The following is a 16655-nucleotide window of genomic DNA, read 5'->3' as shown; positions in this document are numbered from 1 at the left end:
TGTATTTCAGAGGGTTGTACTGTATGCCAACCGTTCTAATTCACTCCTAGTGAAGATCCCTCTCCCAAAAAAGTGAAAAAAAAGCAAATTATTTTGATTTAGAGGATAATAGAAATTTAATCACGGGTTAAGTATCTGAAATCAAAGGGACTTGAATTGAAACCTGGGCCTTGTTACCAGGCAAGTTACTTAACCTGGTGATTTGGTTTCCCCATCTGACAATACTAATTTATAGGATTATAAGATTTAATGTGATATTACCTATAAAACACAAAACAGAATAACTCATAAGTGTTCAGTAAGTGGTAACTATCATAAGCTTTACTATCTGTATTGGTAAGGCTTCCTGCCAAAGCTGAAGAGTATGATCAAACTAAAATGACGCCTATGTAACCCCGTAGAGACCACCCTTTTTCTAATCCAAGGCTGTTTCGCAGTTTACTGCTCAAGAGCTTTCTGGAAGCGGCAAGGTCTATGAGCAGCTCTTATTCCACACCAGTTGAAAGCTTTCTAGGTTATACAACAAACCTGAATTAAGCTTCGTGCTGCTCATGTCAGACCCTGCGAATGAGAACAAATTCCCTTCTCCCAGGGCGACTTGGAGAGAAGACAAGCACAAAACGAGGTGATGAGCACCCGAAGAATGTAAAGGATGCTACGGAAGCCTGCAGAGAGTAGTACCTAACATTGCAGGAGAGAGTTAAAGTGGTTTCACAATTTTTCAAGGGGGCAAACAGGCTTAAAGGGCTTGAAAACCTGCTAACATGCGGACTAGAACTAAAGTCCTCTGGCTTCAGATCTTATCCCTTTCCACTCTGTAGACAGCACGCAGCAGGGAAGGCAGTCAGCCACAACCACGGGCCACTTTGGGGGACCGTTCACTCTAAGGGCAGAACAAAGTTCTTTCAAAGACCCCAGGCCCTGTCGCCCGGGGACCATCCAAACGTGAGGCGGAGCAGAGAGAAGGGGGAGGAGTCGGGGAGGATACACAGTGCGCGGTCACCCCCAGCAGCGCCGCCTCCTACTCTGAAGGCTCAAGGAGGAGAGAACAAGCATCCCAGCTCCCTCTTCACGCGGTTCCAGGCCGGACTGTCCAGCAGTAGAACAAGGACTCGGCTTTCGCCACACAACTGCGCCAGCCTCCCGCCCAGAACCTGACTTCCGGGTGGCACGCACGCTGCGTGTCACGTCACGACGTCACCGCGTGACGTGTCCGGAAAGCGGGCTTTTGGCGCGAGAGTCTGAAATAAGGTCGGCGGAGGCGGAGCTGCTGGGCTCGGCGCTTTGCATGTAGTCCCAGCCGTGGATCGCCGCGGAAAGGAGTCTGCGGGTCAGCTTTCTGATCGAAGGGCCGGTGCGGTTTTTGTCAGCCTTCTCTGGCCAAAAAGAGCTGCTCCTCCTGAGACGGTTAGTGTTGGCTGGGTGGAGACGGACGGGCCTGTCTCCCGCGGTGTGAGGCGGAGGGGGAACGCCCCTCATTCCCTGGGTGGGAGCCGCGGCCACCTGCCTACCCCCACCCCCCACCCCGGTCTCTGTCCGCCTCGCATCCACTGGGAGAAAGGGCGGAAGGTTCGGCCCCTCGGTTAAGCAAACTCGAGCCCCGCCCCTTCCCTGGAACTCCACTCCCCAACTTTGCGCCCCGCTAGCCGCCCAGGGTTTGCCCTTTAGCTGCCACCGGTGTCGCACTCTGAAATTTCCTTAATTGGAAATACGGTGAAGTTACTTTAACGGAATATTGTAATTTTAGAAAGTGTTTCACAGCTCCTGACACACTGTATCTGCCTTACTTAACCCCCAGGCAATTGCCGTATTACGAAGATTTACTGATTTGACATTGTTAAAATATATTTATCTCTAATAGGACTGCTCGTTGACTGTGCACCCCCTAGCCACACGTAACTAGTTAATTAAAATTAATAATATTTATAATTCTGTTCTTGAGTCATACTTGCCATGTTTCAAATGCTTGATGTGGCTAGTGGCTACTGTATCGGGCAGCACAAATATAGAATGCTCCCATCATCGCAGTGAGTTCGATTATTGTCCCAAAAGATAGGACCGAGGTAATTAAACAATGTAACTTTAAGCAAGTTTACCTGTTTCTGATTTTACCTCAGTCGGTTAACAAGGACTGCATCCCTGTGAAGTGTATTTTGGTGTTGTCTTTTGCAGAGTTATTTACCAAGCACTGGAGTAATATTGTAGATAAAAATGCCTATTGGAGGCAAAGAGAGGCCGACTTTTTTTGAAATTTTTAAGACGCGGTGCAGTGAAGCAGGTATTGACAAATTTTATATACATCGATCATTTACCTTGAGAAAATGTTTTCAGAAAAGTATGTAACTGTGCATGCTTGCTGAGAAGAATCCAATACGTAACGTTTTTGTTTTCACTACAAACTTCCGTATGGGGTCACAAATCCAGTTAAGAAAATGATCATATACAGTTAACGAAATGATAAGTATAGAACACTGGGGATAAAGAACAGACTGGCCTTTTGATTAGCAGTAGGAAGAATTGTTTTTAAAGCACAGAACTATTAGCAAATCTGAAGCATTGGTATGTTACTTTATATCAGAAGTTGTCGAACTTTAGTCTCGGTACTCCTTACACTCTTGAAAATGATTGAGAACCTTAAAGAGTTTTTGTTTATGTAGGCTACCGTATAGAAATGAAAACTAAGAATTTTTAAAGACGTTTATTAATTCACTTAAAAATAATAAATCTGTTGCATATTAACACAAATAAACATTTTTATGAAAAATAACTTCCCCTCCCCCCCAAAAAAAGAAGACTGGCACTGTTTTTACAATTTTGCAGTTCTCTTTAATATCTGGCTTAGTAGAAGATAGCTGGATTCTCATACCAATTTCTGCATTTAATCTGTTGCAGTATAGTCTTTTGGTAGAAGTATACAAGTAAAAGCCAGCCTCACACAACAATGTAGTTGAAAAAAGGAGTATTTTAATAGTCTTCAGTTAATTGTGGGTAACTTTGATAATATGACAAGTGGTAGTTTTAAGAGTTGCAGTATGGAATGGTAAACCGTATTAATCATGAATTTTTCATTCCCTTTGTTACATTTAATTCTATTAGTCTTTCTTGCACTTTGAATAAATCTTTTATCTGTGTTGTAACATCAGACACTGATCATTTGGAAAATGTCAGTGTTCTGAATTACACAGATTCCATATGTTGACACATTAATATTAAACTAAAAATTGTATTTTATGTATTAAACTATATAATTAATTAATTATTTAATTAATTTAAATTAATTATTCCATATATTGACACATTAATATTAAACTATAAAAATTATATTTTATGTATTAAACTATAAAAATTACATTCATTAATTAGCTCATCTCATCAGAAAAGTCTTTTAAGATTAGGAAGATATCAAGTTTACAAAGGCTAATAAAGTTTAACAAAATTCTAATTCCCATTTAAAAGCTCCTATCTGGGGGCGCCTAGGTGGCTCAGTCGGTTAAGCGTCTGACTCTTGATCTCAGCTCAGGCCTTCATCTCAGAGTCTCAGTGAGTTCAAGCCCCACATTGGACTCTGCACTGGGCATGGAGCCTGCTTTAAAAATATTTTTGAAAATAAAAGCTCCTATTTTATCATTGGCAGCAAACTTTTTTCTGCAGTGACAGGCTAACTTCATTTTCAAGAAAATGTCTACCAAATCACCCAACTCAAAATGACTTGTTAGTTGTTCTTTCTACTAAAAATGGCTTTCCGTGAAAAAAGTGCTAATTCAGCTAACTTGTAATGAGTGCTTTTTTAGACAACTATGGTACTTAAATATACAAAAATGCTTTATGCATACTTTCCATTTTGTCATAGAGAATATTAAAAAGATGTGCTCAAGAGTTGGGCTTTATAAAACTAATTTTTACTGCTTCATTAATATTTTAAGTTGGACTGGCTTTTTGGTTTTGTTTTTGAAAAGTGCATGATGTGAATGCAATTACTAGCACAGTTTATTGCCACTGCCTTGACTCATGCAAAGATGTCATCAGTTTTACCCACCAGGGATGCAAATGTCAACATGGTGAAAAAGAGAAACAATGCCCTAGTATTATTATGAAAATAGTTTTTACCTTATGGACCTCCTGAAATTGTCTTGGGGACCTCAGCCCCTGCCACAGTCCACAGACCACACACTGAAAATCAGTACTTTAAGGGTGGATAGATCATAATAGAAGTTTTGTCATTTCTCTTTAACAAGAACTCTTTTTATTCCATTTTATTTGAGTCTACATGTTCCTGTACCTATAGATTTATCACATCCATTTATATTGTCTTTGTAATTCAATTGTATCTGTGGAATGCCTTCTTACTATGAATGACTTTTGTCTCTGAATCATGAATATAAGAGAAAGAAAACTTTAGAAAAGCTAGCTAATGTAGCTAGGAGCAATCACTTTGTAATTTTTGTAAACTCTTGTTATACCTTGCTACAGATTGAAAGGAGAATAGGTTAATGATCTTGTTTAATTAATATGCTTTAACAAAAGTAATCTACAGTCAAAATCTCAAGCATCCTTTATTATGATTTTTACAGACCCATGAACTTACCTGTCACTGATTAAAACCAAGATGGAATTTTTCTTTTTCTTACAGATTTAGGACCAATAAGTCTTAATTGGTTTGAAGAACTTTCTTTAGAAGCTCCACCCTATAATTCTGAACCCACAGAAGAATCTGGGTATAAAATCAGTTATGAACCAAACCTATTTAAAACACCACAAAGGAAAACTTATCATCAGTTGGCTTCAACTCCAGTAATATTCAGAGAGCAAGGTCTAATTGTGCCAATGTACCAACAATCTCCTTTAAAAGAATTAGATAAATACAGGTTAGACTCAGGTAAGTAATGTGGTACAGTAAACTAGGGAAAAACATGAACCAGAAATTCAGACAAACCTATGTTAAAACTCCCAGCTCTATTGTTAATTGTGTCATGTTGGTCAAATCAACCTCTTCTGCTCACTTTCCCACCTGAAAAATGGAGATGGTGAACATAATGTCTAATAAGTTTGGATTAAATAAAATAATGTGGGTACTTAGTAAGTACTCCTTATCCTCCCTCCTTTGATTAATATATCCTGCCTAGTGAGATTTGTTAAATTATGTCTTTCCTATACCAAAAAAAAGTAGGCCTTGTTTTGATGTTAATTAAATAAACTCTATTTCTGCAGGTTATCACAGGGCAGAGAAGGTTATTTTTATCAATTTTCTTTAAATGTCTTTTGACTTGGTAGCTGTTTCCCTGGCATACATGCCAGATATTCCAATCAATCATGTAATAAGAGTACATAGTCATTCAACTGTTTATTACTTCAAGTGACATATTCTCCCTTTTTTTGGAGTATGACTCTAAAGGGGAATTAACAGTAGACAGAGAACAGTCTAAGATTGAATGTGGTACGTGTGAAAAGCAAAGTACAAAAAGTATAATGAGAGTTGAGAAGAAAGAGCATAAATAGGTTTGGGAGGAATTAGAGAGTGATTCATTTGAATTAAACCTTGAAGGATAGGTGAGATTCAAAAATTTGAAGATGGCATAGAGTAATGATGTACAAGGCCAAGGGGAAAACATGAGGAAGAAGATACAGTTGTTAAGAGAATGTTAAGTAATTCAGATTGTTTGGAGTGTTGCATGTCTTAAAAGGGACCAATAAACTTAAGGCTAAAAAGAGCACAAAGAGCCAGGTATTGAATGCCAGACTTAAAAAACTGAATTTATTTGATAGGTTGTTGAGCAGAAAAATCCCATGTAAATTTGATCATGCTACGTCCTGCCTCAAACCTTTGATTACCTCCTTTTGCCTTCATGATAATATCTTAACTCCTTAATATGACTTATAAGGTTCTTTATAATCTGGTCTCTCATGCCTCATGCTGCCATAATCCCCCTCTCTCCCATCCTCAATTTGCCATTCATTCATACTGAATTTCTTTTTGAAACCACCTTGCTCTTTGGCTCCTTATATACTTCTTCCTACCTTTTTATCTAGCTAATTCATGCTCATCTTTCAGGTCTTGACGTATCTATCTGCTTCTGGGCAGTTTTCCCTGTCACACTCATTTAGCTTCTAATGGAGGAGACTTCTATAAGCAGTTATAGTGGAATAAATGCTATGAAAAAGGAAATTCATGGTACTAGAAAATGCATACACAAAGAGGATATAGGTAATGGGCAAAGGTTTTCTTGTATGTTGTTGGATACCAAGTGGCATACAAAGTGACTATTCAGTAAAAATTTATAGAATAAATGACTGTTTTGTTTTAGAAAGCCTAATAATTGCGGCACCTGGGTGGCTTCGTCAGTTAAGCATCCGACTCTTGATTTCAGCTCAGGTCATGATCTCAGGGTCCTGGGATCAATCCTGGAGTCGGCCTCCGTGCTCAGCAGGGAGTCTGCTTGAGGATTCTCTCTCTCCCTCTGCCCCTCCCCCAGCTCACAGGCACTTGCACACTCTCTCTCTCTCTCTCTAAAATAAATAAGTAAATCCTTAAAAAAAAAAGAAAGAAAGCCTAATAACTGGCAACCATCTTTGGAGATGTGTTTTCAAAATGTGATGCCTGGATCATGAGAATCTCCTGAAGTGCTAAATGAAAGAAAAGATTTCAGGCCCTATTCTGAATCTACTAAATTAGGAATCTCTAGAAATAAAACTTATAAGTCTACATTTTAAACTAATCAGGTGATTCTCATGGAAACAAAGACTGAAGGCAGGGAGATCAATTAGACATATAATGGTCCAGGTGGTAGGGGGCCAAGTGCCTGAATTAGAGTAATGGTAGTGAAAGTGGATATGAGAGATAGAAACTGTAAGACCCCACAGTAGCCTAGACCTGGAGATTTCAAAGAAAGGATCAAATCACAGGTTTAGAGCATAACTAAGAATATAATGATGGCATTCATAGACCTTGTAAGCACTGGAGGTAAAACAGGTTTTACCTGTTTAGAGGGAAAAAGTGTCAGGGCGCCTGGGTGGCTCAGTTGTTTAAGCATCTGCCTTCGGCTCAGGTCATGATCCCAGGGTCCTGGGATCAAGTCCCACATCGGGTTCCCTGCTCAGTGGGGACCCTGCCTCTGCCTCTCTCTCTCTCTCTTGAAAAAATAAATCTTTATTTTAAAAAGGGAAAATGCTTGAAAGGATGAAAAAAAAATAGGTTGAGTTTTGGACTGCAGTTTGGGACAATAATAGGGTGTTAAGGTGATGTCCCGAAGGCTTTGGGGAATACAAGACTGAAACCAATGAAAGAATACAGGCAGGAGAGAAAGCTCCTATAGAACCAACTATCTATTTGGAAAGTGATAAAGTCATCACACGTAAGTGAGGAAACTGATTATGATGAGGCCTAGGATAGAGCCTTAAGGAATATTTAGCAGATGAAATGCAGAACACAGAAAAGGGAATCATTCATTCAATATTCCATGCTTACTTTGTGCCTGGCAACTTGCTAGGCATTAAGGATAGAAACATGAATAGATGGCTTTTGACTTTTAGGAACTCAGTCTTGTATGGGACAAAATACATAAATAAATACACTGGTGTAGTATATGCTATAATAGGAACATATGCAAAGTGCTGTGTTGTGGGCATAGTAAAGGGAGCAGCCATCTATTTTAATGTGCTCAGGAAAAGCTTAGTAAACCAGTTTATGCTGAATCTACTGAACCTTGAAAGACCTACCTAGAATCACTGGTTTATTCTCTAATTTAACCTGTTGGAATTGGTCTATCTATAATTAGGGAAGGAATGGAATGAATTAATAAGGCTACTCTGGACTTGCTGCAAAGGAATTAAATTTTTTAAGGTTGTAGTGCATAAATAATTCTGACTGTAGTTTCCTGATACCTTTTGTTTTTGTTTAGTTTAAATTCAATATTAAAATGTAAGACTTAAGCTGTTTTTTTTTTTTTTTAAAGATTTTATTTATTTATTTGAGAGAGAGAGAGAGAGAGAATGAGAGAGAGAGCATGAGGCGGGGAGGGTCAGAGGGAGAAGCAGACTCCCCGCCGAGCAGGGAGCCTGATGTGGGACTCGATCCCGGGACTCCAGGATCATGACCTGAGCCAAAGGCAGTCGCTTAACCAACTGAGCCGCCCAGGCGCCCCAAGACTTAAGCTGTTTTTTAACCTACTTGTTTAGTTCTAACATCTGTTGTTTTTTTAAAAAGAATTATCCCTAAAGTTTCATAAGGAAATGTGCTATTTCTGCTTCTCAGCAGTCCTTACTTTTGCATAAAATCATCTGAGTTTATCTCTCCATTATTCAACCTATTTATGAGATTCTCAGGTTACTTGGGAAATGTTTATTTGGGTATGAACTTATTTTTGCCTGGTTCATTTTTTTACTTTTTATTTTTTACATTTGGGTTTTTCATTACTAAGCCAATACTGATACTTTATTATTAACTGAAGTCGTTTGTTTACATTAGGGTTCATTCTCTGTATTGGTCTATGGATTTTGACAATTATAAAACATCATGTATACACCATTACAGTATCCTACAGAATAGTTTCACTGCCCTAAAAATCCCTTGTGTCCCACCTATTCACAGCCCCCCCACCCACCCAACCCTGGCCACCACTGATTTTTTTGTTGTCTATAGTCTTGTCTTTTCCAAAATGTCATATAGTTGGAATCATAAAGTATGTAGCCTTTTCAGGCTAGCTTCTTTTACTTAGCAATGTAAGTTTCCTCTACATCATTTCATGGTTTGATACCTCATTTTCTTTTTTTTGTTTGTATGGTTTTAAAGATTTTATTTATTTATTTGAGAGAGAGCACGAGTTGGGGGAGGGGCAGAGGGAGAGGGAGAAGCAGGCTCCCTGCTGAGCGCAAAGCTGGAAACAGGGCTTGATCACTTCCACACCCTGGAGATCATGACCTGAGCCAAAGTCAGACGCTTAACCGACTGAGCCACCCAGGCGCCCCATATCTCGTTTCTTTTTATCACTGAATAATGCTGTATATGGATATACCAGTTTGTTTATCTGTTCACGTACTGAAGAACATCTTGGTTGCTTCCAAGTTTTGGCAGTTATAAATAAAGCTGCTGTATCATGTGCAGGTTTTTGTGTGGACCTAAGTTTTCAACTCATTTGGGAAAATACCAAGGAATATGATTGCTGGATCTTATGGTAGGAATATGTTTACTTTTGTAAGAAACTGCAAATTGAATTCCAGAATGGCCGCATCATTTTGCTTTTCCATCAACAGTGAATGAGAGTTTTTCTTGTTACAAGACCTCATCAGCATTTGGTGTTGTCTTTGTTTTGGACTTTAGCCATTCTATTATAAGTGTGTGTAATAGTAGTTCATTGTTTGGTTTATTTAACTGCAGGGTTTTTCTTCCTGATTAAGATCTTTGTTAAAGTGAACGGGGAAAAGGTGAAATTTTTAAAAATACATTTAGATACTTTTTAGTATCTTTAACTAAAAGTGTCATAAGAGAAGGAGGTTGGATATTTTGTCAAAATGGGGTTTTTAACTCACATGTATATTTGGCTTATTAGTGATTATGTCTCTTTCCTGTTACTTGAGAAATGAAAATATAATGCAGTGTTTTGTCTGTGCTACTACAAATAGTTCTCAGTTTGTTCTTTGCCTTATTTTATTAACACTGATATGACTTATTTTTCCCAAAACTTTTCTAAGTTAGAGATCATAGGATCAGTTAAAGAACCTGTTGTTTTAAAGCAATTTTTACGAGTAATAATAAGTGCCTTGAATGCCATATTTGTGATACAGAAAATAGGAATATTGAAAAACTATAAATGGGATTTGATAGAGCCACATATAGTTTTAGAAACCCTGTCTGAGCATTATTGCTTAGAAAGTAGAGGTGTTCAACAAGTATTTTCTAATCATTGCTAATTCATTCAGCCAGGAATTGTGGCATGACTGTAACATCAGACATTGTAGTTGCTAAGGATACAATGATAAATAAGACAAGATCCGTACCTCAAGGAGCTCACATTCTAGTAGGGGAAGCAGGAATGGTGTATGATAAACTCTGTGGGAACATATGGTGGCAGCAATCACTTAATCTCATGTTAAGGACCACTAAATTTTTCCAGAGGAGGCAGTTTCAAAATGGAAGCCTGAAAGAGGATATTCCAGGTCAAGAGAAATAAAGAGAGAGAAATAGTTTGTACAAAGGCCTAGAGTGAAAGAGTGCATTCTTACAGGATATGCAAGTGGTTGGGTATAGCTGAAAAGTAGAATGTGAAAGAATGTCGTAGAAATTGAGAAGTCAGATCATGAAAGTCCTTGTTACTTGGGAGTTTTTTTTGTTTGTTTGTTTGTTTGGGGGAGCGGGGGTTGGAGTTTGAGCCTGATCTTGAGAACAAGATCTTGAAAGGTTTTCAGCAGAAGATCAGATTTGGTACCTTGGTAGGTTTTTAGTAAATGTCTTTTTCTTTACTCTTAGCCTCCATGATACCATAGTGCATGTGACTTAATCATAGGACATACAACATTCTGTTCTGTATCCCACTTCTGTGGAATTTCAAAAAATTTCTCCTGCTATATTATGAACTCTTTGAAGTTAAAGCTGTCTTGAATTGTATTTCCCAAAATGTCTTATGTATATTATATACTTGTTGAATGGGGGCAGACATCTTTTGAGACATCCCCTTTTGGGAGGAATCAGCAAACTGAGAAACCAGTTCAGACTAAACTCTGTATATATTCTCCTTCCCAGTATAGATGAGACTTTTTGTTTTTAAATACTTCTAGAGATATGGGGCTCCTGGGTGGCTCAGTTAAGCATCTGACTTTGGCTCAGGTCATGATCTCCAGGTCATGATCTCTTGATCTGGGAGGGATCAAGTCCAGTGTTCAGCTCTGCGCTCAGCAAGGAGTCTGCTTCTCCCTCTCCCTCTGCTCCTCCCCCTGCTTGTGCTCGCTCTCTTTCTCTCAAATAATAAAATCTTTAAAAAAATAAAAAATAAAAATAAATACTTTCAGAGAATGAAAATTCACAATCCAGAGCATATATATCCTCACTGAATTATTGTACTGTTTCAGGAAAGGATATTACCAATAGTAAACATAAAAGTTGTTGCACAGTGAAGTCTAAAATGGATCAAACAAATGATGTTACCAGCCCACCTCTAAATTCTTGTCTTAGTGAAAGGTATGATGTGTTATATTAAAATATTTAAATGAAACCTTTTCCTACATATGCTATTTGTTTTATAGAAATGCATCTAATTTTCATGCCAATATTTTGACTAAGAGCCTGAAAGAGGATCTTCTATTTTTAAATAATCGCCTTTTAGGTTGAGTCCTTTAATACAATAATTTTTACATTAGAAACCTTTACTTTGTTTTTCTTATAATTTTGAATTCATTGGTTTCTGTTTATATTCTATGAAGTTTTTCAGTTACAAAAATGATGAAAAGCAACACCCTTGAAATAGCTTAAAATAAATTATTTGTGTACTCTGAATCGTTTGAGAGAATATGATGCTTTTATAGATTCACTTTACATAATTTTTAAATTCAAAACATACAGTTCCTAGGAGCTGAAATTTTTGAGTACTTTATACATTACTTTTAGTGGACATTTTAAATATAATTTAGTAGTTAATTCTTTATGAGATGTTTGCTTTTTAAAAAGTAACAAAATACTACAAAGTAGTGTAAGTCTAATAATTGATGTGACTGAGGATCCTTTTTCAATAAGATTAATATTTTGTTTCTTCTTGCCATTTCTTTTATCTTTGAATAATCTGAAGGATTTGTGTTTGTTTTGTTTTGTTTTTCGTTTTAGTCCTGTTCTACGATGTGCACATATAACACCACAAAGAGAGAAGTCGGGTATGATTAAAAACAAGGCTTTTTATTTCTAAAATACTCTTAAATTTTAATAAATATAAAACTTAGTAATTTTCCCCTCATTTTACCCCCAGTGGTATGTGGAAGCTTATTTCATACACCGAAGCTTATGAAGGTAAATATTCTGCCTGGTTTATTTTTATTGTGTAGTAATTGAGAATTTGACAACAGTGTCCTACTTTTGCCCTGAGATTTACAAATATGTACCTACAATCTCATGTAGGCATTCAGTAAATGATAAATGAAAAAAATACTCTTACTCATTAGTGCATTTCTGTGAAATAAATATTTTCTTTATTTCCAGGGTCAGACACCAAAACATATTTCTGAAAGTCTAGGAGCTGAGGTGGATCCTGATATGTCTTGGTCAAGTTCTTTAGCTACACCACCAACCCTTAGTTCTACTGTGCTAATAGGTAATAATAGCAAATGAGTATTATGTAAGACGGTAGATGACGTTAATATAGTATCATCTCTAAGGCTTCTGACAAAAAGACTATATGAAAAGATAAGTAGTAATTAGATTAGATAATACTATCTTTGAGAAGTGTGTTAGTAGTTCAGAATAATTCTACTTAGTGTAGATTGGGACAAATCACAAGTACATTAAGTGGTGTTCTAGGAGTGGTATTCTATAGGAGTCCATTTATAGGCAAACCAGGATTTTTAAAATTATTATTTTAGCAAAAATAAATTCAATTTTGATTTCTCTTTGGCTGGGAATTTAACTTTGTTTTTTGTTGTTGTTGCTTAGATGAAATAACAGAGGTAAAAGCAAGTTAAAATAAGAAATATTTAACATAAAATACAATTTTAGACAGTATTATTATCTAAATAAGTGCTAAAGTCTACAAGCTTTATCTTTTAAGTCATGACCCCATAGCTCCATCTGATTTCCTAAGTCTTTATGGATAGTATCACCTAAAGTCAGGGTTATCAAACCAGTTTCTTAGAAGCACCTTATGAGTGGTACTAAGGAATTGAATGTACCTTATGTTGATTGACCTTTCTAATTACCATACTTGAGTCAATTCATTTTGTTTCAAATGCACCATTTACTGAAGTAGTATATGAGTTTTGTCTGACCAAAAAATACTTAAGTTTTCACATTCACTTTAGTGTATGGTATATAATACCATATAGATAAATTGAATTTTTTTTTTATAGTCAGAGATGAGGAAGCGTCTGCAGCTGTGTTTCCTAATGACACTACTGCCGTAAGTAAATATGACAACTTGATTATGCTGTTGCAGTTGCTTACAATTTTAGAATGCCTTGAAAAATTATTTATCTTGCATTTTTTCATTCCTTAATTTATGACTTATCTAAGCCTTTGAGAAGGTCTCTAAGCCTGATCCTATATTTGATTTGACTTCATATGAAGTAATTCTGTCCCTAAGTTGAATATAAATGCATAGTGAGAGTTTTTATACTAGTGACTTTAAAATATAACTTTTGCAGACTTTTAAAAGCTGTTTTTCTAACCATGATGAAAGTCTGAGGAAAAATGATAGGTTTATCCCTTCTGGGCCAGACAAAGAAAACAAAAATCAAAGAGCAGCTAAAAGTCAAGGTAAGTCCTTCTGTTTAATTGAACTGCTATTTTTAACTGACATCATTGAAGTATTGCTCTTCCTTTCTTGAAGAGAAAATACATTGCTTTTCCTTCTTAATTACTGAACATACTGTGCATAGAAGCTAACTTGATTTATTTTTTCAAAATATATATTTGAGAAAGGGAGGGAGGGAGAGAGAGGGGCAGAGGGAGAGGAGCAAGCAGACTCCCTGCTGAGCAGGAAGCCCAAAGCAGGGCTTGATCCCAGGACCCTGAGATCATGACCTGAGGCAAAGTCAGATGCTGAGCTGAGTCACCCAAGGTGCCCTGAAGCTAACTTGATTTAAATGAAAATGTTTAATCATGGTAAGATAATACCATTCAAGATGCTGTTGTAGGGGCACCTGGGTGGCTCAGTCAGTTAAGCATCCGCCTCTTGGTTTCGGCTCAGGTCATGATCTTGGGGTCCTGGGATCCAGTCCTGTATTGGACTCAGCAGGGAATCTGCGTCTCTTTCTCTCCCCCTGCCCCTCCCCCAGCTCATGTATACTCTTTCTGTCAAATAAATAAATAAATCTTAAAAAAAAAGATGCTATTGTGACATAAAAACAAGACCTACAACTCAGACCTTACAGAGATAAGAATAAAACTAATAACAAAATGTGAAGGTCTTATTTTCTAATTAGAAAGTAATTAGGGTTTCATGGGTATCAAAAGTTACTTAATCAGATCATTGGAATTTTGCATTTTTTGGGGCACCTGGGTGGCTCAGTCAGTTAAGCATCTGCCTTCGGCTCAGATCATGACCCCAGGGTCCTGGGATAGAGCCCCACGTCAGGCTCCCTGCTCAGTGGAGAGCCTGCTTCTCCCTCTCCCTCTGCCCCTTCCCCCGCTTGTGCTCTCTCTATCTCACTCACTCTCCCTCTCTATCTCAAATAAATAAATAAAATCTTCAAAAAAAAAAAAAAGGAGTATTGCATTTTTGTCTCTATCTCAAATAAATAAGATCTTTAAAAAAAAAAAGGAATATTGCATTTTTCTTAGTATGTGTGTGTGTCTGTGTAAATGTGTAGGATTGAATAACTGTGTATGTGTGTGTGTGTAAAATCATATTTTACTCTCAGTTATTGTAGGGCCACAAATTTTTTTTTAGATTTGTTTATTTTAGAGAAAGAGAGAGCATGGGGGGGTGTAGGGAGGGGCAAGGAAGAGGGAGAGAGAATCCTAAGCAGACTCCTGATGTGGAGCTCCATCTCAGGATCCTCAGATCACGACTTGAGCCAAAACCAAGAGCTGGATGCTTAACCGACTGTACCATCCAGGTGCCCCAGGCCACAAAATTAATTTGGAACATCTGGTTTGATAAATCTTAGAATGTTAAATTGCATATATATAGTAAGATTGAGTTTTAATTGTGTAGAGCTGATAAAGAAAGGTTATTAGGACCTGGCGTATGAGTAAAAGGCTTTGGGGACATTGGAATCAATCTTTACCAGAAGAACAGTAGAAGAGTGGCACTCCCTCCCTCTCCCCTCCCCCCAAAAAAGCTGGCTGGCACTCAGGATAACCCTTTAAATACTATCTTATGTGTTATTTAGTATATACTATTTCTATGAGAGAGGTTGCAAGAATAGTATAAATTATATGACTGTATTTTGAAATGTTACTATTATGCTTCTGTTTTAAATTTTAACAGGTTTGGGGAAAATGTTAGGGAATTCATTTGGTAAAGTAAATAGCTGCAAAGACCATTTTGGAAAGTCAACACCAAATATCCTAAAAGATGAAGTACATGAAACAGTTGCAGATGTTTCTGAAGAAGATAGTTTTTCATTATGTGTTCCTAAATATAAAACAAGAAATCTACCAAAAATAAAAACTAGCAAGACTAGGAAAAATATTTTCAGTGAAACAAAATGTGAAGAAGCTAAAAAGCAAATGAAAGAAGATAAACATTCATTTTTATCTGAAATGGAACCAAATGACAGTGATCCATTAGATTGGAATGTAACAAATCAGAAGCCCTTTGGGAATGGAAGTGAGAAAATCTCCAAGGAAGTTGTACCGTCTTCAGCCTCTGAATGGCCCCACTTAACTCTCTCAGGTCTAAGTGGAACCCAGATGGAGAAAACACCTCTACTGCATATTTCTTCTTGTGACCAAAATAATTCAGAAAAAGACTTCACAATCACAGAGAAAGAAAGCACCGACTTTATAACTTTGGAAAATTCTTTGCCACAGATTTCAAGTGTACCAAAGTATTCAGAGATGACATTAAAAGAGGAAACAGTGGTAAATAAGATAGATGAAGGGCAGTGTCTTGGATCCCATGAAGATTCCATTCCTTCAGTAAAGCAAGCAATATCTGAAACTACTCTAATAGCTTCTCCACATCAGGGTATCAGAAAGTCTATATTCAGAATAAGAGAATCACCTGAAGAGACGTCCAGTGCAGTGTTCTCAAATAATATGACTGATCCAAACTCTAAAGAAGAACCTGAAGCCCCTGAAAGTGGATTGGAAAAACATACTATTTGCTCACAGAAAGAGGATTCTTTAGGTTCAATTGATAATGGAAGCTGGCCAGCCACTCTCAAACATACTTCTGTAGCTTTGAAGAATTCAGGTTTAATATCCACTTTGAAAAAGAAAACAAAGAAGTTTATTTATGTTATAAATGATGAAACATCTTATCAAGGACTGAAAACGCAGAAAGACCAGGAATTGGGACTAACCAACCATTCAGCCGTATTTGAAGCAAACGCTTTTGAAGGACCACTGACATTTACAAATGCTGATTCAGGTACCTCTGTGTGGGTGTGTGAGTGAGAGAGAATGGTGCATATAGTTTTATGCATGGTGACAAGTTCTCTTATTTGAGTATGTGTCTCTTTCTTTAATCTTTCTAAAAAATGTACTGCCTGCTTTCCTTCTTTAGTTTCTTTTTTGGTTTTCCTTCTGTGGTTTTTTGGTTTTTTAAAATGTCTATATCTTATATTTAGTGTGAGGCAATGTCTACAGGCATTGTTTGGGCCTTTGATTACCAGTGTTCAAAATCAAAATGATTTGTTGGATCAGTTTGCATAGTATATGTACAATCATCACTCTTGAGACAGCATGTGATTCATAAGAATCAAGAATTTGACTACTACTGCTTTAATTTTATTATATGCAAATTTGACAATTCTATAAATATATTGTGCTATTTACTGTATATTTTCTAAGTCTT

The 16655-nt window shown here is 37.1% G+C and overlaps 1 protein-coding gene across 1 annotated transcript in view; it reads left to right on the top strand.

The window, feature by feature from the left end:
- Positions 1–1268: 1268 nt before the first annotated feature.
- The window catches only part of BRCA2 (BRCA2 DNA repair associated), a 60771-nt gene continuing 45384 nt past the window's right edge, over positions 1269–16655 (top strand). The window contains exons 1-10 of the mRNA XM_032403229.1: positions 1269–1407; positions 2173–2278; positions 4631–4876; positions 11059–11167; positions 11807–11853; positions 11946–11986; positions 12176–12287; positions 13039–13088; positions 13333–13444; positions 15123–16229. Of these exons, the coding sequence (XP_032259120.1) occupies positions 2212–2278; positions 4631–4876; positions 11059–11167; positions 11807–11853; positions 11946–11986; positions 12176–12287; positions 13039–13088; positions 13333–13444; positions 15123–16229 (1891 nt within the window). The 5' untranslated portion in view covers positions 1269–1407; positions 2173–2211. The remainder of the gene's footprint in view (positions 1408–2172; positions 2279–4630; positions 4877–11058; positions 11168–11806; positions 11854–11945; positions 11987–12175; positions 12288–13038; positions 13089–13332; positions 13445–15122; positions 16230–16655) is intronic.

The sequence above is a fragment of the Phoca vitulina genome, unplaced genomic scaffold (assembly GCF_004348235.1).
Source record: "Phoca vitulina isolate PV1807 unplaced genomic scaffold, GSC_HSeal_1.0 scaffold5, whole genome shotgun sequence".
Classification (NCBI taxonomy): Eukaryota; Metazoa; Chordata; class Mammalia; order Carnivora; family Phocidae; genus Phoca; species Phoca vitulina.
The sequence above is the reverse complement of the archived record's forward strand: the minus strand, read 5'-3'. Positions and strand labels throughout refer to the sequence as shown.